This window comes from Lingula anatina, chromosome 2 (genome assembly GCF_051362555.1).
Source record: "Lingula anatina isolate TDL-2025a chromosome 2, LinAna3.0, whole genome shotgun sequence".
Taxonomy (NCBI): domain Eukaryota; kingdom Metazoa; phylum Brachiopoda; class Lingulata; order Lingulida; family Lingulidae; genus Lingula; species Lingula anatina.
In genome coordinates, this window is record NC_141768.1 from 31,516,887 (window position 1) to 31,542,343 (window position 25,457).

At 37.1% G+C, this 25,457-nt stretch overlaps 1 protein-coding gene across 2 annotated transcripts; it reads right to left on the minus strand.

The window, feature by feature from the left end:
* Nucleotides 1-67: 67 nt before the first annotated feature.
* LOC147763591 (uncharacterized) lies at nucleotides 68-22,843 on the minus strand. 2 transcript variants are annotated; one of them, XM_087003646.1, is made up of 4 exons: nucleotides 22,684-22,840; nucleotides 21,848-21,931; nucleotides 20,189-20,758; nucleotides 68-3,652 (listed from the first exon to the last, which is right to left on the minus strand). In XM_087003646.1, exon 4 carries the CDS (start codon nucleotides 3,560-3,562, stop codon nucleotides 68-70), a length of 3,495 nt encoding a protein of 1,164 aa, XP_086859772.1. In that variant the 5' UTR covers nucleotides 3,563-3,652; nucleotides 20,189-20,758; nucleotides 21,848-21,931; nucleotides 22,684-22,840. The 2 variants fall into 2 exon arrangements, with proteins under 2 accessions (XP_086859772.1, XP_086859771.1); XM_087003645.1 differs by lacking the exon at nucleotides 21,848-21,931 and having other exon boundaries at nucleotides 22,684-22,843.
* Between the last annotated feature and the right edge of the window lie 2,614 nt (nucleotides 22,844-25,457).

A 25,457-nucleotide genomic window follows, 5' to 3' on the forward strand; every position in this document is an offset into this window, starting at 1 on the left:
CCTGTTCTGGTGGATATTATATCAGGTGTAATGCCAGGCCAGAAGATTGAGGACTCGGCTCTGGTTATCATAGAGGAGATCCCCTGATGGGCACTGTGCAATGTAGAGAGGACGTCTTGCTTAATGCAGGTGGGATGACTACACGGTCTCTATACAACACAACTCCGTCGATTGTGCTGAGGTCCTCCTTGAACTGATAATACTCGCGAAGCTTGATGGGGAACTCTTGGCGGCTCTCTGGCAGACCTGAGGTTATTAAGTCTGCTAGCATAGCCATATCTGCATCACTTGTGGTTGCTGTGCGTACTCTGTCCCAGGTCACTGATTTCAAGGTGATGGATGCCAGAGAGGATGTAAGTGCAGAGATCATGTTTTCCTCCATGGGGATGTGATTGGGGGCAGGGGATCGGATTTGAGACAGAGGGTGATGTTGGCTGACAGTAGCAACGTCGTCAGGGAGTGGGAGCTTATCTGGATCTCCTGTGGGATGACGAGATACGCAATCTGCAGCAAGGTGTTTGACCCCACGTATATGTACCATCTGGAAACGGTATCTGAGGGTCTTCTCCTTCAAGTTTCTTAGGCGGGGGTTGTTGATATCATCAAGGGACCTGCCGCTAAAGACCTTCAGTAATGGCTTGTGGTCAACTGCAATGATGAGGTCATGACATCCAAGGACAAAGTACCTTGTTTTGTTCAGAGCATCAGCAACAGCTAGGGCTTCACCCTCGATGGGGGCATATCGCGATTCAGCAGAGTGGGTGAAACGGCTGCCTACAAGAGTAATCTTCCATCCAGATGGGCAGCAGAATGGTCGGATAGGCTGGCAAGAGCAATGCTTCTGTAGGAGCCAGAACCCAATTCCATTTTTGGACCAGTCAGTTGCAAGGCATGTGGGCCTGGACTTGTCAAATATTCGGACCCCCTCTTCAATTTCCTTGGAGATGACAGCCTTGGATTCTTCGAAGAGACTGTTGAGATCCTCGTCCCATCTGAAGGGGGTTCCAGGTTGAAGAAGACATCTAAAGGGAAGCATTTTGTCTGCCATGCTGAAGGCATATGATACCTGGTTGACCAAACCAAACCATGATCGCACATCAGTAATGTTTCGAGGGGTGGGAAAGTCCAAGATGGCCTGAAGGTACTTGGAACTGGGCTTGACACTGTCCAGGGTAATGTCAAATCCTGCAAATTCCACCTCATCTTGTGCAAAGACAAACTTCTCTGGGTTCAGAGTGATGCCATGTCTACCACAGATGTCTAACCACTCTACGGCTTTGAAGAAACTCCCCTCTATTGAGCTGGACCAAAGTAGGACATCATCGACACATTTGGTTTTGTTGGTGATGTGCGAGACAATTTCGTCATATCTCCTGGTGTACCCATCACCTGAAGCAATGTACCCTTGGGGAGCAACCTTGTATCGGTATCTGCCCCAGGGTGTGATAAACGTTGTAAGATGGCGATCCTCCTCACGAATGGGTACACTGTGATATCCATTCCAAGCATCTAGAACTGTCTTTTTCTTGCCTTGGGGCACAGCCCTGGCTTGGTGAAAAGGAGAAGGGGTGTGGTGGGTCTCTCGTGTAGCATGTGCATTCAGAGCCTGTAGATCAACTGTGCGGCGTAGCCTGCCATTGTTCTTCGCACATACAACCATGCGGTGGCACCAGGTGACTGGCTCGCCAATTGGGACTGGTTCGATGACCCCTAGTCTGACATCTTGGTCAAGTCCTGCTTTCACTTCTTCCTGCCAGTGAAGTGGGACTGGTATTGGAGTGTGATAGGCTACTGGTGCAGCAGAAGGGTCTACCATCAATTTCATTGGCGGGCTGTCCATGAGGGGCAAGGGCTGATGATCACATGTATTAAACGTACTGGACCTGTAATAGTCCAGAAGGTATTCCTTCAGTCGCCCACAATTCTGTTCTGTCGCAGGGAAAGGCAGCTTCGTTGGAGGCGGGGGAGGTGGTTGACGATTGGGGCAAGTGCATGTGTGTTGGGCATCAGCGCCACGTGCTGTAAGGGTAATGTCAGGGAACACGGAAGCACACTGCGACATGTGATATGCACCCACAGTCGGGAAGGTCTTTGGTATGATGCCAAGTGCAATACATGCCTCCCTGCTGATAAAGAGCTTGTCAGAGCTGTCGGTGACATAAGTCATCTGTCTTGTTTCCACCAGTTTGCCAGATGGGCCCTTCCCAGCATAGCGAAGTATAGTTGCTCCAAGAATGTTGATGCCATTGTTGACAGCAGTGTGCATCTTCATAGTGACTGGGATCAGGTCCTGTCGCTTCAGGCCTAGACGTTGGATTACCTTAATGCCAGCAAGGCAGCTCTGACAACCAGTGTCAGCCATTGATGGATGTTCTATTGGTGTTCTATTGGCTGAGGATAGAAGGCTGAAGCCTAGCTCTCTGTAATCATCTGCACAGACCGTGATTCTGAGGTTGACGAACGGTTGTGGTTTGGAAGCTCTTCGCACCCACGTGTCATTCAATTGATCATAGATATGATGATCTAAAGCAATGGCCCTGCCTTTCGTATGTTGTGTTGTGATGGTGACAGAGCAGAGCGATTCAAAGACGGCGCCTTCATAGTCATCTGCCTCATGACAGGAAGTAGTCTTCTGGCTCGGCTTGGGTTTGTCTTTGCTACGGCACACTATTTCAAGGTGGTGGTATCGTGTGCAGGTCTGGCATTTGTGCCCAAAGGCGGGGCAATCTCTCTTACGAATGCGTAGAGGAGCAGCCTTGCCATGGCCAGTTTTCCCGCAGTAGCCACAGGGGTCCTGGGGTGGTTTTTCGGCAGGGGTGGGGGTCTCTTTTTTCTTGCGATGGTAAGTGCTACCGATGGCCTCAGCTGCTTGGGATTCTTGTAAGCGTGATGCGGAGCGCTTCCCTGCTTCTTTTGCTTCCACAAATTGGAGGACTTCCTCCAATGTCATGTCCTGGTTCTTATCCCCTAAAAGGTCTATTTGGATCTCAGAGTCTGCTAATCCACGGGTTAGAACATCACGGGTCATCTCCTCCATGTAGCTTACAGCAGTGTTGCAACTGGGGCATGAGACAGAAAATTTGCACACTCCTGCCTGGCCTTTTAGACGGGCTCCATAGTTGCGGACAGGTTCATCTCTGTCTTGGCGCATGTTCTGTAGTGTCACTCTAGCCACCATTGTGTTCTCTGTGCGTACAGCTAATGCTTTGATTGCGGCCATCACCTCATCAACGGATTTGTTTGCAAGGCTTCCACCTGCTGTCCTAGTTAGGTCTTTTCGCAAGGGGTCATCACAACATTCCAGCAATTGGATAACCCTGTCTTTGCCAGCTATCTTTGTTGCATCGGCATATTCTGTCCATCTGGACTGAAAGTATGACCACTCTTCACTGGTACCGCAGGCTGATATCGTGGGCCGCTTGACTTTCTCCACTTTGGCTGCAGTAACAGGAGCGTTGGTATGAACAGAGCTGTGTGTGGTGAGTAGGGCTGCTACGATAGTGGCATCAAGGTCATCTGTGGTGTAGTCACAGCCTTCTATTGGGCACTGGACCGCCGGCATGTTGTCAGGTATGGGATAGCGATCATAAATAAGTACACTGCACTATTTGTCGTTAAGCGTTTATTGGTCCAACTTGACAATGATCGCTATCTGAAACAGAAGGTAAATTACATAAGTCTACATAAATAATTATCCTATACACTAAAATGTATAACTTCCAGAAAAAGAAGCCAATTAGACTGCTTTTCCAACTCAGGCTGCATTTTAGTCCTTTGTTTCTTTTTTGAAAGTTTGACAATCATAAGTAACATGGTTTTCCCATAATGGTCATCATGGCAGCAGCACCCAAAATTGTGTTTTCTTCTATTTTAATGCAATATTACGTAATGCTTAACAGCATAATGACCATCAGTTTTTAATAATAAAAGATCCATATCATGGATTTTCAGAAAATGTGATTTGCATGGGTCTTCAAGCTCGTGGAGGTTCTTAAGTCACACCTTGAAAATGCCAATATGTGAAAAATTAAATTTTCACAAAAAACTGATTAACTGCCAAAAAAATTTACCAAATAGACTGCATTGCCTACTGAAGCTTTATTTAAGTCCCATGTTTCTTCCTGTAAGTTTGAGAACAGTAAGTGACATGGTTTTCCTTAAATGGTCATCATGGGAGCAGTGTCCAAAATAGGGGTGTCTTCAAATTTTGATGCAATATTACATAATGTTTAACAGGATAATTACCATCAATTTTTAATAATAAAATATTAGTATCATGGATATTCAGAAAATGTTCCTAGCAAAGGTCTTCAGGCCCAAGGAACTTCAAAGTCACACCTTGAAAATGCCAAAATGTAGACAAGACAGCACTGTCCTGAAATGTGTTTTTTTCCATTTTTAACAATTTTTTAACATATAACAAAATTAACAATTTACTGCCATTTATATATGATCAACTAAGAAAATTGATGAGATGGGAAAAATATCAATAGAACAGTGTTTAATGTCCAATTTCCTCCATTCTGAGTTTCTGAACATAGTGAATGAATGAATCTGACAAACTGCAATGATATGAGTTTATTTCCATTTTTGAAACTCTATTATACAATACATGATAACAAGTTTACCATCATTTTTACATAATCAACTAACAATGTTGTAAAGATGTAGGAAATGTCAAACACTTTTACGAATCTTATTAGTTAAATAATGAGACTGTTAACATGCCGAAGAATTGAATCTGAGGAAATGTGAAAAAACAGCATAACGTATAAAATAATGGCCTGATTATGCTGATTTTCGAACTTGACCTGCGTTTTAGTAAGATTAATTACTCCTGTGAGTTTCATGACAACAGGTCTATCGGTTTTTCTTGAAATGTGTTAACAGTGTTGCACATATGCTGAAAAGTGAAAAAAAAAACAGACAACTACTAAAATAGTGGCCCGATCATGCCCATTTTCGAACTTGATCTGCGTTTTAGTAAGATTGATTACTTCTGTGAGTTTCATGACAACAGGCCTATCGGTTTTCCTTGAAATGTGTTAACAGTGTTGCACATATGCTAAAAAGTGAAAAAACAGCATAAATTCTACAATAATGGCCCGATCATGCTGATTTTCGAACTTGACCTGCGTTTTATGAATATTAGTCAGCTCTGTAAATATAAAGCCAAAAAGTAAAACTGTCTTCCACTTATGGTGTTAACGCTGAAAGTGCACGGCGACGGCGACATGATCGGCGACGGCGACGACAGACGCAGGTGATGGCAATATGTACAGACACATCTGTGTCTGTACATAAAAACAGCATAAATTCCCTAAAATTGACCTGATCATGCTGATTTTCGAACTTGACCTGCGTATTATAAATACTCATCAGTTCTGTAAGTTTCAAACCAAAAGAAAAAACAGTTTTCCACTTATCGTGTTATCGGTAAAAGTGCACGGCGATGGCGACAGCGACGGCGACGATGGCGACAACAGACGCAGATGACGGCTATATGTACAGACACATCTATGTCTGTACATAAAAATGGCCTCATCATGCTGACCTGCATTTTATGAATAGTCATCAATTCTATAAGTTTAAAGCCAAAAGGTAAATCTGTTTTTTACTTATCATGTTATCACTGAAAGTGCACGGCAACGATAGCGACCATGGCAACAACAGCGATGACAGCAACGGCAGATGCAGGTAACAGCTGTATGTACAGACAAAACTGTGTCTGTATATAAAAAGCAGAAAATGATGCATAAAAAGGTTATGGATGTTAGGAATATGTAGCTGGCATAATGCCCATGAGAATGCAAATTCACAAACTGAAATATGCCAGAATGAGAAAAATGAAAGTTTCAGACAAGAAAAATTCCAATCAAGCTGGTTTTCCAATTTGAGCTGTATATCAGTTGTAAGAATCATTCTTGTAAGTTAGAAAGTAACAGCTTTCCTTGTTGTTGTTGACAATTTCCTTACAATATCATATAATGATTAACAGCATAATCATCACCAATTTTTAATTATCTACTTGGACATTGAGAGAGTGTAACTACCATACAGCTTCATGCCTCAGAGTTCCAAGTCCCACATTGAAAATGCCAATATGTGAAAAATGAAAATTCAACAAAAAACTGCATTAGTGGGTATTCGAGAAAAAGAATCCAATGTAGCTGATTTTCTAATTCAAGCTGTAATTTACTAGTAGTCCTATTGTAAGTTAATTTTGGAACATTACTTAATATGGCATTTAAGAAATTCTAAGTTATTAGTTTGCAGCTAGTATTAATTATCCACAAGGCAGACATGCTGAAAACTTTTCAAAATGGCCGGACATTTGGACCGTCAGTAATACAAAAGTAGTCAAAAGTAATACAAGGTACTTCATTGTTATACATTATACAAGGTATCCAACTGTAACTTATCTGGATTGAAAGAAAACAGCAGAAATATAGCGTAATAATCAAAGGTTGTTGAAATGTACCAATTATAAAGTCCAATTTAGGAATCTAATCTGGAAGGTCATAAATGACACTATGAAGGTAAAACTTTTGGCATTCATTTTCAGGATAATGGGGCTATTACAGGGCAAAAGAGTCCCAAATTTATACATTTGTATTTTATTCATTTAGTAAATTATTATTCTATTTTATCTTATCTTATAAATACTCTTTTTCAACTTCCAGGTTGATACCAGTAATGACAGCTGCAGTATACTAAGTGCTGATGGCTTCCATGTCATACCTGTCAACCTGCCATTTCATACCTAATGGGAAACAATGTTTATACATGCACTAGTGTATTAATCAGTGAAGCTAATCCTCAGTTACATGCATCTTATATACACCTTACCATCTTATATTGGACAAATAACAGAAATTGACTCGAACAATTTTACTGTGCATGCATGGTAAGTTTTTAACAAAATGTGGCAAGTCCAATAATATGTTTAAGTGGCCAACAACAAAAGATGAAAACTGGATAAGTTTTGAAAAGATTATCCAGAAACTACCTGATCCACCCTATTCTTCTTGGAAGAGCAAATGATGTTTTACAATACCACCAGACATTTTGAACGGTTTAAATGATGGCATAATTTAGACTACAGTTTTACCTAACCTTCATTGCTAAGATAATTAAATAAACTCTTATTTTGGTAAAATATAGAATGTGAATTCTACAGATACAGCAATCAACATATCAGCAATGAAATGTATCCAGTAGTGCTAAATGTATTTATGTAGTCCTTCAAAAGTAAGCAAAACACCCACTGTAACCATTTGCTGATTTGCATAAACATGTTTTATTAATTTTGCTATCTTATCATGTGACATTTGTCATATCTGTAATACTACAAATCCCGAATTCAGCTTCTAAAGTTTACTTTTAACTTTAAAAAATTAAAACAAATACCATTGCTGTTGACCTAACCTCTATTACCAAATTGTTCATTTTTCATTTGAACATTGGATATGTGTGTGCTGATTGATCTATGTTCATATTACAATAAATGGATAGCACTTTGTTCATAAACAACTAGTATGATATAAAAGCAAGTCTGTTCCCAGTGATTTCTAAAATCATATTTAAATTGGAATACCTCAGGCTTTGTATTTATAGAAAACATGTGACTTATTACCAAAGGGTTTGCACCACATTTTCTATAATTGAAGAGAAATGTTAAATTGGAAACAATATTTTTGAATACATACCAAATCTTGGTAATTGAATCACAAATGGAACCTATGACCTATAACCTTATTTAGATGTTGCCTAACCTCCATAACAAAAAAAAAAATATTGTATTATGTTTACACGTGCATATTTCTAGAAATACAGTAATAGTGTGGGTTTAGATTATTCTACTACTTTCTGAATACCTCTTCATTAAAATAATATAAAAAGTTTCACAGTTTTGCAAAGTTCATATTTCTGCATTTCTCATTTTGGAATTGTACCCTATTTTCTGGAATGACCGAGATGCTGTGAAATGTTAGCACTGTTCATCACCTCCCCTTCTCTTTATATTATAACAGCAAACTTTTTATCCAATTACATCTAGCTCAGCATGCACTCCTAATTTATATACTTTAATTTACTATAAATAGATGTTGTGACACAATAAGAAATAAAAATTGTTTTAAACTTATCAAGGAAATTGTCACAACCACTTCAAAAACATTATGCTTAACCTCGAAGCCATGAAATACCCAAAAGCTCATGTTACCGTACTAGGATTAAGAATGTGTACATTTACCCCGTGGACCATTTGAAGATTACACTGCGATTAATGCGGTGGAAAATACAATAGAGAGAGTGTATAATGATAGGGTCGCTAAACGATTGTTGATGGCATATAGTAACTAGCCTAATCCCCTGGTCGCCTGGGTAGCCACGCCCCCTTAGAGTACTTATGTAAACAAACAGTCTCCCGTAGCGAACTATCCTTTTGTTCAACAGCTTCGCGCGTGCAGCTGATTATGTATGTAGTGACACTATAGCTAACTGCATATAAATTTGTGCTAGATGTTATTTGATTCATTCTGCTGTGTCGGATGTTGTGGATCAGCCCACTGGTTCGTTGACTTATGTTTTTCTGAAGATTGGTGGTGCAGATTTTGAGTGCTTAATTATTTACCCTCCTTCTAACAAGAGAAAGGGGAAGGGAGACAAAAAGAGAGAGTGTCAAATGAAACGGGTAATGAGTAATACATTACATTAAATAAAGGGACTCGCGGTGGAAGAAACGATAGACTGTTTTGCATCAAGGTATGCCATTATAATCCGACATAGCCCATAACATGATCCATAACATGACTCATTGTTGTATGCCTTATATTTGTGCCGACTTATATTTTACTCTCGTTCATTTCGTGAAACTATTTCCTTGAATAAAATTTTGCCTGTATAAATTAACTTTGTGACATGAAGTAATTAATAAAACGCGCCTGTTGAAAAGGGGGCTTTTCGTAACTAATAAAGGTTCACTATTCAGAAAAATATCGTCGCCGTTCGTCGCCGCTACCTTCAGGAAAGCGTACCCTCCGCGTGGATCACCGGCATTTTTGATTATCTGACAAATTAGGGCAATTTACGTTTTAGCTAATAATTCTGATTTTACTAATATTTTGGACTAAATTCGATGTCAGATTCATAGCAATGACGGAGAGCCGCCAGAGTAACTGTTTAATTTTCTAAACTAATCAAACTAGAACGCGTGGCGATAAAATGTGTCGCTAGATCTTGTAAACACTCAGCGAAATGCACCTAGTGACTATATTCAACGTGCCGTCACTTAATTGCTTTCTCGATTTCATTAATTGATGATAGTAATTGCAGATAACAAGGAAGAGGAAATACTGAAGACAAAACAACGTCGGGTCTTTGTGTGACTTTCTCCCTAAACACTTTTTATGTTGCTGTCAAAGAAAAAGGAGTCTAGATAGCGATTATTTAAACCACTGCTGCTGCTTTTGCAGGTAGACTTCCTCGTTTGTCATTTAAATGCTCCCCTCCCCCAGCAGACTCAACTTGATGCATGTACGTCTTGGTAGCTATAGTACAGATCTTGGTTCAAGTAATGAAAAGTTTAAGCACAAAACGATAATTTGAGGCTATTTTTTCATTCAAGACAAAATAAAGTATCTATGGTGTGCGACAATAGGGACTTTACAAAGCTTAATTTGTCCTTAAATATATATTCCAGTAGCATAGGCGAGCGACGTAATTGTAACCTCAACTCTTGGACCTAAATAGAGAAGGACATGAAACGCGGCATTTTCCTTTGAAGCTATGTGCGTTCGGGTAAACATTCGCCCATTGTCTCAGATAAGCTGTTTTGATAGGTCCACGGGAGCCTGAACGACTTATTATCAAGGTAGCGCGCTCTGTGCCTCATTGAAATTCTTTTGTTCTATTGCATGAATAACGCAATTTCTCGCGGTCCCTCGTGGTTGCTATGATACAGCATTGCCTCCATCTTGCAGTTGCTAGCACATAGACTTGCGCCAACACGTGGAAATTTGTTTCGGGTTTTCAGTATCATTTCTTGTTGCCTCATTAAAACGGGCTCTGGTCTTTGTCTATACTTGTTATCATTCCCAAGATTGTATTGATATATGTCGAGCTGATATATAACTTGTTTAAAAGCATGATGACTAGTAAAGCCAGGTAGGTGCCATCCAAATGCATCTGATAATAAGATAACGCAATGTAGCAAGCCAATTACAGAGGTGAGACTTAAATCACAAAAATGATCGCGATCCACTTTTATTACCATTACCCAAGTATATATATAATCATGAAGTTTGCATGTGTACATGTCCACATTTATACTTTAATTAAAAGACCAATGAGGGTGTCTGTCCATCGTCTCTATGCTGTTTAGGGACTCCAATTTAAAAATGAAAAACTATTAATTATCATTCTCAAACTGAAGCAGACCATCGCCGGTAATGTGTAAATATATATACTTCAGAGCAGTGTTAATGTCAAATTTGATAAAAGAATATTAAAAGGCCCACAGGTGCGTTTTTGTGCGTAACGAATGTGTTTGTGGCGCCGTATTGCAATGAGAGCCCATATTGAAAGTTAAAAAAATAATTATTATTATTCTCAGACTGGAGCATATCGTAGCCGGTAATGTGTAAATATATATATACTTCAGAGCAGTGTTAATGTCAACTTTGATAAAACAATATTAAAAGGCCCACAGATGCACTTTTGTGCGTAACGAATGTGTGTGTGGTGCCGTATTGCAATGAGAGCCCATATTGGAGGTTAAAAAAATAATAATTATCATTCTCAGACTGGAGCAGACCATAGCCGGTAATGTGTAAATATATTTATACTTCAAAGCAGTGTTAATGTTAACTTTGATAAAAGAATATTATAAGGCCCACCGGTGCGTTTTTGTGCGTAACGAATGCATGTGTGGTGCCATATTGCAATGAGAGCCCATATTGAAAGTTAAAAAAATAATAATTTTCATTCTCAGACTGGAACAGACCGTAGCCGGTAATGTGTAAAATTATATATACTTCAGAGCAGTGTTAATGTCAACTTTGATAAAAGAATATTAAAAGGCCCCCAGGTGCGCTTTTTTTGCGTCAAGAATGCGTGTGTGTTGCCCTATTGCAACGAGAGCCCATATTGAAAGTTAAAAATTTTAATTATCATTACATAATTCGGGCTCACTTAAGCAAGTAACATTAACCTATTCATATAGTACACAGCAGTGTAAATGCCACCTTTATCTAAACCGTACGTAAAAAATACCAGACCTAAAACGATGTCAGCGAGTTGAATAAATCGGAGAGGAATTGCGTCATTTTAATTCAAGACACGATTGAAGGTTTCATTATTGCCGCGTCTCAGGCTAATTTCTCACATAGAGAGAAAAGTTTGACACTAGAAATATTTTCCAATCGGATCATAGCTGAAAACAAGTATACTACACTACAATTGTACAATTATGAATGCTCATTTTACGACAACAAACAAGATTGCCTTTACCACATAGGGCATTTTGAATTCCTCCATGAACAAACATATCAAATTCTCACATAGTTTCCAAATTGATAGAACAAATTGTACTTATACTTAATCTCTATAAGTTTATTGTCCCATCCACCTGAAGGATTGACTCACGTTATCGCGAACTACCTGCCCAAATGACACAAAAACTCATCGACAACTGCGATATGCTCGCTACCTGTACGGCAGGTCATGTGATCCGAACGCACATCGTTTCGCGAAGAGCTCGCGCTAAGCCGATTATCCTTTGATCTAGCTCAGCGTTTCATGTCCTTCTCTTATTATGTCCATGCTCAACTTGAGGTTTCCTCGATGAAAGCGGAGTACAAAAATTAACTTTTTCAAATATCGATTACAACATGCTGTACAATGATATTGAGACTAAAGGGTTTAATGGACTTCTTTGCCTTAAAAGCAATTCATTTCAAAATTAAAAGAAACAGTTTTTTCGGGGAGCGCGGGTAGACAGTTTACGTCAGGTGATTCGTTAAAGTCGAGGAGTGTTTCACTATCAAATGCGTAAATCATATATGTCATAAAATACTATAAGAAAGTTTTTTGTTACGATCTGCAACATTTATATAGCAGGGCGAAGTTAAAGCCAGAGGTAAATAGAACCTAATACCGTAATCCTCCTCGTCCATTTATTTAAATCGTATCAAAACGTTTGATACACAATGTTCATTAAATTCATAATTTTGGCGATTTATTAAAACCATATTGGTACATAAAAGTTTAAGATTAGCATAAGTTAAGCAACAACCAGTATGAAGAACAACACCCTTTTTAAATGAGGCAAGACACCCTCTTCACACTGATTATAACCTTGAGAAAGACATTATGCAACTTAAGGCAAAGGAGTTATGCAAAGTTCTTTCAACTCGTGTGTGAATACAACACATTCTTTGTCACTTTTACAAGACAATGGAGGCGAGCAAGTAGAGTAATTACAATATACAATAAAAAGGACATTAGTATAGAAAGTTTACTTCGGGTCAGCCCTTTGCTTCTTCGAATGAAAGAGATAGATATCGCGCCGCGACTCCCTTTATTAAACCTTCGTGTGTTTGTGTAAAAGTGTGAAAGACAGGCAACGGTCTTTAGTCGCTGTTGATATTGTTCGCAATTAATATTGAAGTATAACTCCTTCGCCTGCATGTAAACGTGTTACTTTTCCTCATGTTCTCTATATTTCTTTTAGGTGGTTGAGACAATGGGATGAGATCGATAAAAGTAAAGGTTGATCTAAACAATTAGATGCGAATTTTGTGAAATGACTTATTAAGTGATGTGCACGTACCTAGCATGTTTAAATTCTTGAATTTCTAATTTGTTAAATCTTTCATACACGGCCTCATATATGTATTACTCTCAGGCCTTCGATATTATTGTGTTACACGGGACTCCTGGAAACCTGAAGCACAGGTCTACGGAGTCTTGTTATCCTTTATGCAGTTTTATGGCTGGGATGAACACTGCGAAGTAGAAACAGGCTTTACTTAGCTTTACTTGATGCACGACAGTTTAAACAAAATCAGTCTGCAAGGCTTGCTTTGATTTGGCGTTAACCTTACACTGGTTTTAAAAGAACAAATATAAATATGTTCGATGGATTAAATGCCGGCTTCGTTATATTTTAACTAAATGCGTTCATTTGCACAGTTACACAGATAATATTTTTAAGTTGTCTGTCGTTCAGCACGCATTATAGGCGAGTAGCTAAATAGTGACGGTGATCAATCCAAGCTCAATCTTGGCAAGTATCGTTTACAAAATAGATCATGTTGAATAAACTTAATTACGCTTTAATAAATAATCAACACACGGTTCGGTTATTGTCACTTGAAAGCTTTCGATCAAAGACGTTCAATGGAATCACAAATCATTTGACGATTAAAAAATGGACATGTTCAAGGGGCAGTTTTTGTTTCAGCTAAAGGGACTTCAGGTTCAGGTAGAGGGTTCAGTTACGTGTTTCATCGGATGATAGCATCACGCCCTAGGTCTAAGCGAGTTGAATAGAAGCTTTTTATCCAAACATCCTATTCCTAACTACTGAGTTAGGACAAAGGTCTAGTAACATGCACTGTGCAATAACTATTAATGGATCAGATGCATACTTGATTGTTTTTCCTCTGGTGTCGCACGTATGCATCCTTTCTTGAGTAATCTAAAACAAGTCGCTAGTGTACCATGTTTCTCACTGTAGCAAAATATGTTCGAATGGTGTTTCTGTATAGGCATACTTTAAGCTTGTTCAGGAGATAATAACAGTCGGGTTTAACAATAGATAGCGAGCTATAGTAAGACCCCCTCCTCTTTAACTGATGATTTACACTTTTAATTGACCGTACTTTCGTATATTGTATGATCATACAGCCAGACTTCCCCCTGTTGCACGTTGTAGTTGGATTGTCATTGCGCCTATGTCAATGCACCTCATTTAATTTCAATATTATAATATAAGCATAATATAAGTAATATGTTATTTCCTTATTCCTCTTTCATTATCATTCATGTTTTATAAATACTTGAACACTTGAATGCAGATGTTTCAAATTAAAACGTAAGTTCATAAATAAATTATACATTTATAAATTAATGCAATAGGAATTTTTTGAGACAGATTGATGCTGACGCTCATGCATTTCAACCAAACAAACAATAATTAGTTCAATTTTTGACTGCGGAAATTTCATATAGGATGAAATAACTGATAACAAATTTAACTAACTTTGTTAGCAACATTAAAAACCAGCTGCGCGTGCCAAACTAGAGAACAAAAGGACAGTTCGCTTCGCGTGGCACGCCTTAGCATGGGTTTAGCCTCTTCAAGCTATAATCCTTTCGCCGCAACAAACAATAGGGACCTTCTGGCTGATGTATCCTGCTGTTAATTACACCTAGTTACAGCGGATTGTCACGCTCGCGCTGGGCCACAGAAACCGGCGTCATGGGGTTCACTCGTATTAAGTATTGTGTTATTCCACCTAAGCTATTGTGTTTGTGCGTTCGAATTTTTGAAGGGATTTATACGGCCCTCCATTGTTTGTCCGCCCCCTTCTATTCACAAGATAGGGATTAAAACATTTCGAACGTTGTTACACCGGTGTACAACGGAAACAAAATTATTCCGACCACTGTAGTCTGAATGAAGTGAAAACAATGATTTAAAAAAATGGGAAGGACCTAAGTGCAAGTGTAATCTCTGCAATGCCATGGTTAATGATAAATTTGCACTGAAATGATGATGTCTCAATGTAAACTTAATTAATTACCCACTATAATCATGTATCATACTATGTCAGCTGCTAGGCCTCATTTTCCTGTTGTAATTTCAATCAACAGAAGTATTTAGAAACAACAGTAGTAAACACTGTATCATTATTTAATTTATGGTGACAAGCTGTATTTCAGTCCTACCATTCTTTTCTGTAGGTTTGAGAATTGTAAGTATCTGGTTTACTTTAAATTGCCATTACTGCGGCAGTGCCCAAAATAGGGTTTTCTTCAAGTTCGATGCAATACTACATACATAATGCTTATAATCACCACCAATTTTAATGTTGTACTGCACATGATAGGTATTTAGAAATGAGACTAGCAAAAGTCTTCAGGCCCATTGAAGTTCAAAGGCATACTTTGAAAATACCATGATGAAAAAAAATTGAATTTTCCATACACACAAATACACACACATACACACAAACTCCTTTAATTACAAGAAAAAAAAAAAGTACAGGTATACAATCAGACTGGTTTTAAAATGCCAGTTGTATCGAAGTCATAAAATTTTCAGTATTGAAAGTTTAAAGACAGGCAATTTTTTTCCATGAAATAGGGTATCTGCATTGCATATTACATATATGTACTGGTAAGAATAATATATACTGAAAAAAAAAACATAACTTTAAAAAAAACTCTGATGAAGCTGGTTTTGAAATCCAACCTGTATCTTAGTCACATTTGTCAGTCCTATAAGTTTTTATGAAAGGTGTTATCTTTATGCCATATACTATATGCTAAAAAATAAAACAAAAAGCACATAAATTCAAGAAAAATGGTCCCATCAAGCCAATTTCCAGACTCATCCTGTATATTGATACTATTGATCAGTCCTTCAGTCCTGCAAGTTTGAAGACAACAAGCCTGCCAATTTTCCTTGAAATGTGTTATCTGTATAGCAAAAATTACAGTGGCAGATTTAGAGGGAGGGGCCAGGGGGGTCCTGAACCCCCCCCCCTTTACGATTTCTGGTCTCCTCTTGAAATTAGAATTTTGACTAGCTGAATCATAGTTCTAAATGATGGCACCGTTCGCCCTCTAAAATACCAGAATTTTTCAGGGCCCTCTGAAGAGCCCTAAACCCCGTGCCAAGTGTGTGTGTGTGTATACGTTCTGCCAGTTTGAAGACAACAGATCTAACAGTTTTCAACTTATTGACAATGAAAGTGCACAACTAAAACAACAAGACAGCAATGTTCTGAAATGTTTTTTTTTCCATTTTTAACAATTTTTTTAACATAAAACAAAATTAACAGGTTACTGCCATTTTTATACGATCAACTAAGAAAATTGATGAGATGGGAAAAATATCAATACAACAGTGTTAAATGTCCAATTTCCTCCATTCTGAGATTCTGAACATAGTGAATGATTGAATCTGACAAACTGCAATGATATGAGTTTATTTCCATTTTTAACACTTTATTACACAATACACGATAACAAGTTTACCATCATTTTTACATAATCAACTAATAATGTTGTAAAGATGCAGGAAATGTCAACCAAACACTTTTACATATCTTATTAGTTAAATAATGAGACTGTTAACATGCCTAAGAATTGAATCTGAGGAAATGTGAAACAAGACAGCACTGTTCTGACATGGGTTTATTTCCATTTTTAACACTTTTTTTAACATAAAACAAAATAAACAGTTTACTGCAATTTTTATATGATCAACTAAGAAAATTGATGAGTTGGGAAAAATATCAATAAAACAGTGTTAAATGTCCAATTTCCTCCATTCTGAGATTCTGAACATAGTGAATGATTGAATCTGACAAACTGCAATGATATGAGTTTATTTCCATTTTTAACACTTTATTACACAATACACGATAACAAGTTTACCATCATTTTTACATAATCAACTAACAATGTTGTAAAGATGCAGGAAATGTCAAACAAACACTTTTACTTATCTTATTAGTTCAATAATGAGACTGTTAACATGCCTAAGAGTTGAATCTGAGGAAATGTGAAAAAACAGCATAACTTCTAAAATAATGGCCCGATTATGCTGATTTTCGAACTCAACCTGCGTTTTAGTAAGATTGACCACTCCTGTGAGTTTAATGACAATTGGCCAATCTATTTTTCTTATATTGTGTTTACAGTGTTGCATATATGCTGAAAAATGAAAAAACAGCATAACTACTAAAATAGTGGCCCGATCATGCCCATTTTCGAACTTGACCTGTGTTTTAGTAAGATTGATTACTCCTGTGAGTTTAATGACAATTGGCCAATCTATTTTTATGTACAGACACAGATGTGTCTGTACATATTGCCATCACCTGCGTCTGTTGTCGCCGTCGCCGATGCCGTCGCCGTGCACTTTCCTTGTAAACACGATAAGTGGAAGGCAGTTTTACTTTTTGGCTTTATATTTACAGAGCTGATGAATATTCATAAAACGCAGGTCAAGTTCGAAAATCAGCATGATCGGGCCATTATTGTAGAAGTTATGCCGTTTTTTCACTTTTCAGCATATATGCAACCTTGTAAACACATTTTAAGGAAAACCGTTAGGCCTGTTGTCATGACACTCACAGGAATAATCAATCTTACTAAAACGCAGGTTGAGTTCGAAAATCAGCATAATCGGGGCATTATTTTAGAAGTTATGCTGTTTTTTCACATTTCCTCAGATTTCCTCAGATTTAATTCTTAGGCATGTTAATAGCCTTATTATTTAAGTAATAAGATACGTAAAAGTGTTTGTTTGACATTTCCTGCATCTTTACAACATTGTTAGTTGATTATGTAAAAATGATGGTAAACTTGTTATCGTGTATTGTGTAATAAAGTGTCAAAAATGGAAATAAACTCATATCATTGCAGTTTGTCAGATTCAATCATTCACTATGTTCAGAATCTCAGAATGGAAGAAATTGGACATTTAACACTGTTCTATTGATATTTTTCACATCTCATCAATTTTCTTAGTTGATCTTATAAAAATGGCAGTAACCTATTAATTTTGTTTTATGTTAAAAAAGTGTTAAAAAATGGAAATAAACCCATTTCAGAACAGTGCAGTCTTGTTTACATTTTGGCATTTTGAAGGTGTGACTTTGAAGTTCCATCGGCCTAAAAACCTTTGTTAGTCACGTTTACTATTTGTCCATGATACTAATATTTTATTATTAAAAATTGATGATCATTATGCTGTTAAACATTATGTAATATTGCATCAAAATTTGAAAAAAAACTATTTTGGGCACTGCTCCCATGATGACCATTTAAGAAAAACCATGTCACTTACTGTTCTCAAACAGTACAGTTAATATGTACAGATGTGTCTGTACATATTACCATCACCTGCGTCTGTCGTCGCCGTCGTTGCCGTCACTGTCGCTGTCGCCATGCACTTTCATTGTAAACAGGATAAGTGGAAGGCAGTTTTACTTTTTGGCTGTATATTTACAGAGCTGATGAATATTCATAAAATGCAGGTCAAGTTCGAAAATCGGCATGATCGGGCCACTATTTTAGTAGTTATGCTTTTTTTTTTCACTTTTCAGCATATATGCAACACTGTAAACACAATATAAGAAAAACAGATAGGCCAATTGTCATTAAACTCACAGGAGTGGTCATTCCTGCTAAAACGCAGGTTGAGTTCAAAAATCAGCATAATCGGGCCATTATTTTAAAGAAATGCAGTTTTTTCACATTTCCTCAGATTTAATTCTTAGGCATGTAAACAGTTTCATTATTGAACTAATAAGATACGTAAAAGTGTTTGTTTGGCATTTCCTGCAATTTTACAACATTATTAGTTGATTATGTAAAAATGATGGTAAACTTGTTATCGTGTATTGTGTAATAAAGTTTCAAAAATGGAAATAAACTCATATCATTGCAGTTTGTCAGATTCAATCATTCACTATGTTCAGAATCTCAGAATGGAAGAGATTGGACATTTAACACTGCTCTGTTGATATTTTTCCCATCTCATCAGTTTTCTTAGTTTATCATATAAAAACGGCAGAAAACTGATAATTTTGTTTTATGTTAAAAATTGTTAAAAATGGAAAAAAAAAAAACATTTCAGAACAGTGCTGTCTCGTTTACATTTTGGTATTTTCAAGTTGTGACTTTGAAGTTCCATGGGCCTGAAGACCTTTGCTAGTCACATTTTCTGAATATCCATAATACTAATATTTTATTATTAAAGTTGATGGTCATTATGCTGTTAAACATTATGTAATATTGCATCAAAATTTGAAAAAAAAAACTATTTTGGGCACTGCTCCCATGATGACCATTTAAGAAAAACCATGTCATTTACTGTTCTCAAACTTACAGGAAAGAAACATGGGACTAAAATACAGCTTCAGTAGGAAATACAGTCTGTTTGGTAATTCTTGCTGCCAGTTAAACAGTTATTTTGTGAAAATTTAATTTTTCACATATTGGCATTTTCAAGGTGTGACTTTGAAGTTCCACGGGCTTGAAGACCCATGCTAGTCACATTTTCTGAAAATCCATGATACGTATATTTTATTATTAAAATTGAGTTATTATGCTGTTAACCATTATGTAATATTGCATCAGAATAGAAGAAAACACAATTTTGGGTGCTGCTGCCATGATGACCATTATGGGAAAACCATGTTACTTATGATTGCCAAACTTTCAAAAAAGAAATACAGGACTAAAATGCAGTCTGAGTTGGAAAAGCAGTCTAAGGAACTTCTTTTTCTGGAAGTTATACATTTTCAAAGTGTAAACTTGTCACATATTTTAATTACATTGGTATTACCTGTTGATGATAATTAAAATTTGATGTTGAATTTGCAGTTTAACATAATGTATTTTTGCATCAGAATTGACAGTAGCCTATTTTGTGCATAGTTATTTCCTGTTTTTTGTCTGTACATTTGACAGCTTTGCTGCCTTGTTCTTATATTGTGTTTACAGGGTTGCATATATGCTGAAAAGTGAAAAAACAGCATAACTTCTACAATAATGGCCGGATCATGCTGATTTTCGAACTTGACCTGCGTTTTATGAATATTCATCAGCTCTGTAAATATAAAGCCAAAAAGTAAAACTGCCCTCCACTTATCGTGTTTACAAGGAAAGTGCATCGGCATCGGCATCGGCGACGACAGACGCAGGTGATGGCAATATGTACAGACACATCTGTGTCTGTACATAAAAATGTTGGGGACAACAACAACAGATGCAGGTGATGGCTACATATACAGGCACAGTGTGTCTGTACATAAAACAGTAAAAATATTACAATATGATTGATAAACAATATGATTGAATAATATACTAAGCAAGTGAAAAAAGCAATGTATTCTCAATAATCTAACACCAGTTGCTGATGTCACAATGTTCAATCTCTTACCAAAATACAGCAGCAGCTGTTGATGTTGAAATGCTCAATGTATTCCCATAATGCAACTGCAATTGTTGATGTCACAATGCTCAATGTATTCACATAATGCAACTGCAATTGTTGATGTCACAATGCTAAAATGTATTCCCATAATGCAACTGCAATTGTTGATGTCACAATGCTCAATGTATTCCCATAATGCAACTGCAAATGTTGATGTCACAATGCTCAATGTATTCCAATAATGTAACCACAATTGTTGATGTCACAATGTTGATGTCAGAATACTAAATGTATTCCCATAATGCAACTGCAATTGTTGATGTCACAATGCTCAATGTATTCCCATAATGCAACTGCAACTGCTGATGTCACACTCAATGTATTCCCACAATGCAACTGCAACTGGTTGAATTGAACCGAGATTAAATTACTGTGGCCCTGCAGAAACGATGCGTGGGGAGGCATTTAAGAGGTGGAGAGACTATAACAGGATGAAGCGGTGTTCCTTTCATGTAGGTCCGCCATATTTAGGTCATGGCCTGGCTAACACTGGGCTCTTCTCGTTCTGAATGGTCCCTATGTATAATACAACAGCAAGTTAGCAACAGTTGAAATCACAATTTCCAATGTCTTTCCATTATAAAACAGCAATTATTGTTATTTAAATGTTCATTCTTTTAACACAACAAGAGAAACCAATGTGAGGCAAAGTTCTATCTGGTGTTATGCAGTGGTAAAGTTACCAAAATGATTTTCTTCGATCCCTCATAACTTTGACCCATTCTTTGTATGTATGTTGCATTATATGTTGTGTAATGTACGTATATGACAAACATAGGATATATGAAATGCAGAGGTTTAATTAGCAAGAACCAAGTTCAAAGAAGAGATATTTGATTTTTGTTTGAGAAAGTATGACATTGCTTAACTGAATGCCAAGCATTATGAAAACAAGGCAGCAAAGCTGTTAAATATACTGTCATACATGTAAAGCAGATAATAATAATTCAACAATGTACAAAACAGGTTTGTTGTCAATTTTTATGTAATATTACTTTGTTTGCCAGCAAAATCACAATCACTTTTCCATAATGTGCACAAGTAAATAAAGGGATAACCATGCTTATACCACACTAGACAATGGTTCACCTATCCTTTCCAACATGTAAAGTTACACGGTTGTCCACTGAGACTACAACACACTTTAAGGTGATGCCAGATGCAAAACAAAGACAAACCCATCCCTATATGATAATGAAAAACTATCATAAATCAATCACTTCTGTCAAAAACTCATAAAATTTCACCGACCAGAAATTAACATGTTAATGAAAGCCCAAAGCAGCCTAGAGAGATTGCAATTGTCTTTTGAGGAATAAAAATATCCTACGGTACAGTTCACTAGGACTTCGATTCACCTTTGGGTTAAATCAGATTATACTGTCAACCTCTTTTAAAGATCAGAACTGAATGAGGAAAGATGTTTAAAGGATATACAGACTGAAACATTGACTTAGGGCAATTTTCAAATACCTACAGTGTGCAAGACTTTATATGCTGTAATAAACATTTTATAATAAGTTTGACATTTCAGCACCTTTTACAAAATTTATATCAATTTATTGAAAATAAGACATTATTTTTAGATAAGGAATATGAATTTACCTCTTTTTGCAGAGCAAACAATGGATTCAACACATCTGCATCAATCATTTTGTCACAAACATCAACGCTGTCATTTAGAGTCAACTTCCAGAAAATTATGAAGCAGATTTGAAAAAAAAGTTTATCTTAACAATCATATCATTTTTTAAAAGCAAATAACTTCTCCATTTACAAATATTTGTTGATAAGGCAATAAATATAAATCAAACAAGATCAAATTTAAGTCCTCTGTAAAAAGAAATCAAAGTTTTTCTTATTAACAAAATATGTGTACATTTGTAGGATAACTGAAGAAAAGAAAATGATATTCTTACATCAAAACATTAAAATATAATCATGTCACACGTTCCGAACTATAACATCTATTCCAAGACCTGGATGCTGTCATTAGGTGTTAACTGTGGCTATCTATCTGGACACTGTCCACAGGCATGTGAGAATACAGCTACATGTGTTAGTGTACTGGTTAAAATTTTTATTATTTTTTTCACCAAAATAAAAGAATGCATTTCAAAAGTAAACAGTTCTGCCGACCTAGAACTGAATATGTAGATTTCAAAACATGGAAAAGTGGTTCAGGGAAAAAAATATTTTCTGTTCCTCTGCGTACACTGATTTTTACATCCTATCTGCACAGATTCCCAGAGCGAACTTTTAGACATAACAGAAATCTGGTGACAGAAATCCCATGCCTGAACCCAGAAAGATACTGATGATAGATAAACATAGCATTGATACCAAATAGATTTATATATAATAATATCAATATAACCCACTGACAGTGACACTGACCACTGCATCGAGTTCACTGCTGACCACATCTCTAATCAGTTTACCTGAGTGTCCCTGGTACGGTCTTCCGCGAGCTGAGGGAAAGTATATAATGTTAGGCCACAACACTCTCTCCGCTGAAAACTGACGTGGTTGGAAATGTGTGTGTTGGTTAACCCACCCCGGCTACTGTGTGCACGTATCCGGTATCGTTGTCGGGTCTTATGCTGCCACAGTGCGCTGGATTCTCTGCGTTTCCCGGGAGCGGAAGAGTTAACGCGGTCAGCGCCATTTTAGGGAGAGGCAGATAAAATATAAAGATATCATACTATCTATAAAATTGTACTTATTTTTTAGCTTTTCTTAAATTTGCAGCATATTCTGCTTTCAGTTATTCTAGGCATTCCAAATATTTTTGGTTATTTGACCTCACTCTCTCTTCATCCTCCCCCTAAAATGTTCCACGTTAGTAAAAAATCAATAATCGTATGGGAGAATAACACAGGCAATTGACCTACTTCACCAGTCAGCGCTATTTTACTACTTTTATGACTTGGGAGAGATTACGTCATACACGTCTGGCATATGTTGTTTTTATGATTATATAATTAATAAATTACACATATTGATAAAATATCTATAAATATGTCAGTAAAAAAGGAACATTGCTTTTGAAAAATAATGAAAAAATATGTAAAGGACCCAACATAAGATAAAAACTTCATTTTTCTCATATATGCAAATTAGATTGTCTTTAGTAATAAAGCTGACAGGAAGTGATGCTCAAACCAGAGATTTCAAAGGTGGTGATCTTGATTAATCTATATTTTGGTATTTAATCAATTTGATAATATTAATAATAGTAAAATATAATTGAAGCTACCAAATCAAGTATTCCTCAAGAGTTTTTTTTTTCTAATTACGAACCAATGCTCTACTCGCTCCTGGCAGGGAATCCGATATAATTCCTTGCTCCTGGTATGAATTTAGTAACAGCCAGAAGGGCCTGAGAGTACGCCCCCCTCCCCCCATGCGGTCTACATTTGTAAAGGTATGCCCTATCCAGACAACATTTACCTTCTACACACTGTAATTTTATTTATATCTATTCTATATCCTTTTTCCTTTTTATGAATGAACGATTCCTAATACTGAGGTGCTTATAAAAAGTAATTGCTATATATCTTTATTGAGTTGCGATTGGAAAAATTAGAGTTGTTTACATCAACATTTCTAAGCGTCCCAATAAAGAGAAAACGTGGCTGGCCAAGGTTTGGATGGAAAACCAACATACAAATGGACAAGAAAAAGTTTAACAGAGGCCACGAGGACGGCAGTTGATAGAAAGAAGTAGAGGGGCTTGGTCCATGGAGTGTGCCGACATTCTTCGATATGGGGAGGATCGGGATGATGATTATCACATCATAGTGAGAATGTGTGTGTGGGAGGGGGGCAAATTTTTTTTTTTTTTTTGTCTACTAAAAGGAGTGGGCCCAAAAATTAAGCCATTCATTTAGGGTGGGTCACAAGCTAACCAAGTTTTATTTTTGGCGCCTACATGTACTATGTAATTGCACACAGGGGCGGATCCAGGATTGTTTAAGGGCTGGGGGAGGGGTCCCGGATGCGAAGCGCCCCCTCCCAAATCTTGGCGTTGGGTTCGGGGCTCGCTGAAGGGGCCCAAAATTTTTTGGTATTTTAGAAAGCGAACGGTGCCATTTGATACGGTTTAGAACTGATTCAGCTAGTCAAAATTCTAATTTCATGTGTCACGTGGATATATTTTTTATTTTTTACAAATAGTTTGAAGACAACTTCCATCTTTTGTCCCATTTCTATTTAATCGTAGCCTAATATAAAGTAAGAAAAATAGGTGTTGACTCACCAAAAGTTGAAAGCAGCCAACAGTTATTAAAAACAAAGGTAATGTATGTATCGACGAATATTAAACTCTGTATGACAATCTAAAAAAAAATTCCGACGTAAAAACAAACATGCGTGCATGTATGACGTCTCACGCACTCACATAGTTGCGCCGACGGACAACAAACAACAACAATAACAACATCACGCACAACATTTTTTTTTTTCCAAATAGATGTCGGTTTAACAGATTTTGCATCGAACAGGAATCAAACCCAGACTGCCCGCGTGGCAGGCGAGCATTATCCCATTGAACCTAGCTTGCTTCTAAGACGCCAGTTCGTACGGATGGCCCTGCTCCCCCCTCCCCTCCCCAATAAATCTTTCCGTGATGCTCGCAAACCTTCGTGCAAGTTTAAGTGCTATGTTCTGTATTTTGAATGAGTTACCGACATCAGCTTCATTTTAATTGGCAATCTACACCTCCGTTTACATTGTTAGATATACCTGTATCTTCTGCAACTCATACGTGTGTGATAAGTTTAATAACTGACACAGAGATATTAGTTTAGATATATGTATTCTACATAAGGGACATATAAAATGTGTGTCTGTTAAAACAAAATTAAATTTCCTCAAAATAATTGTTCGTCCAGGTGTCTTGGAGACAGCTTTTGCAGTTTAATTTTTATGTAGAAATAGCGTCTCTCTCTCTCTCTCTCTCTCTCTCTCTCTCTCTCTCTCTCTCTCTCTCTCTCTCTCTCTCTCTCTCTCTCTCTCTCTGTATAATACATGTAGCTACGGAGTAATATTTTGATAGAGGTAAAAAAAAAAGATGAAGCAAGTAAATCCAACATTTGTCTTCATCATGATTCCAAGACTTTCATATTCTCCGAAATCACATTCATCGGCAAAAGTTTACTCAGTTTTCATAATTATTCCAGACCTTTTACTATGGACCAGCGAGTAGGCCACT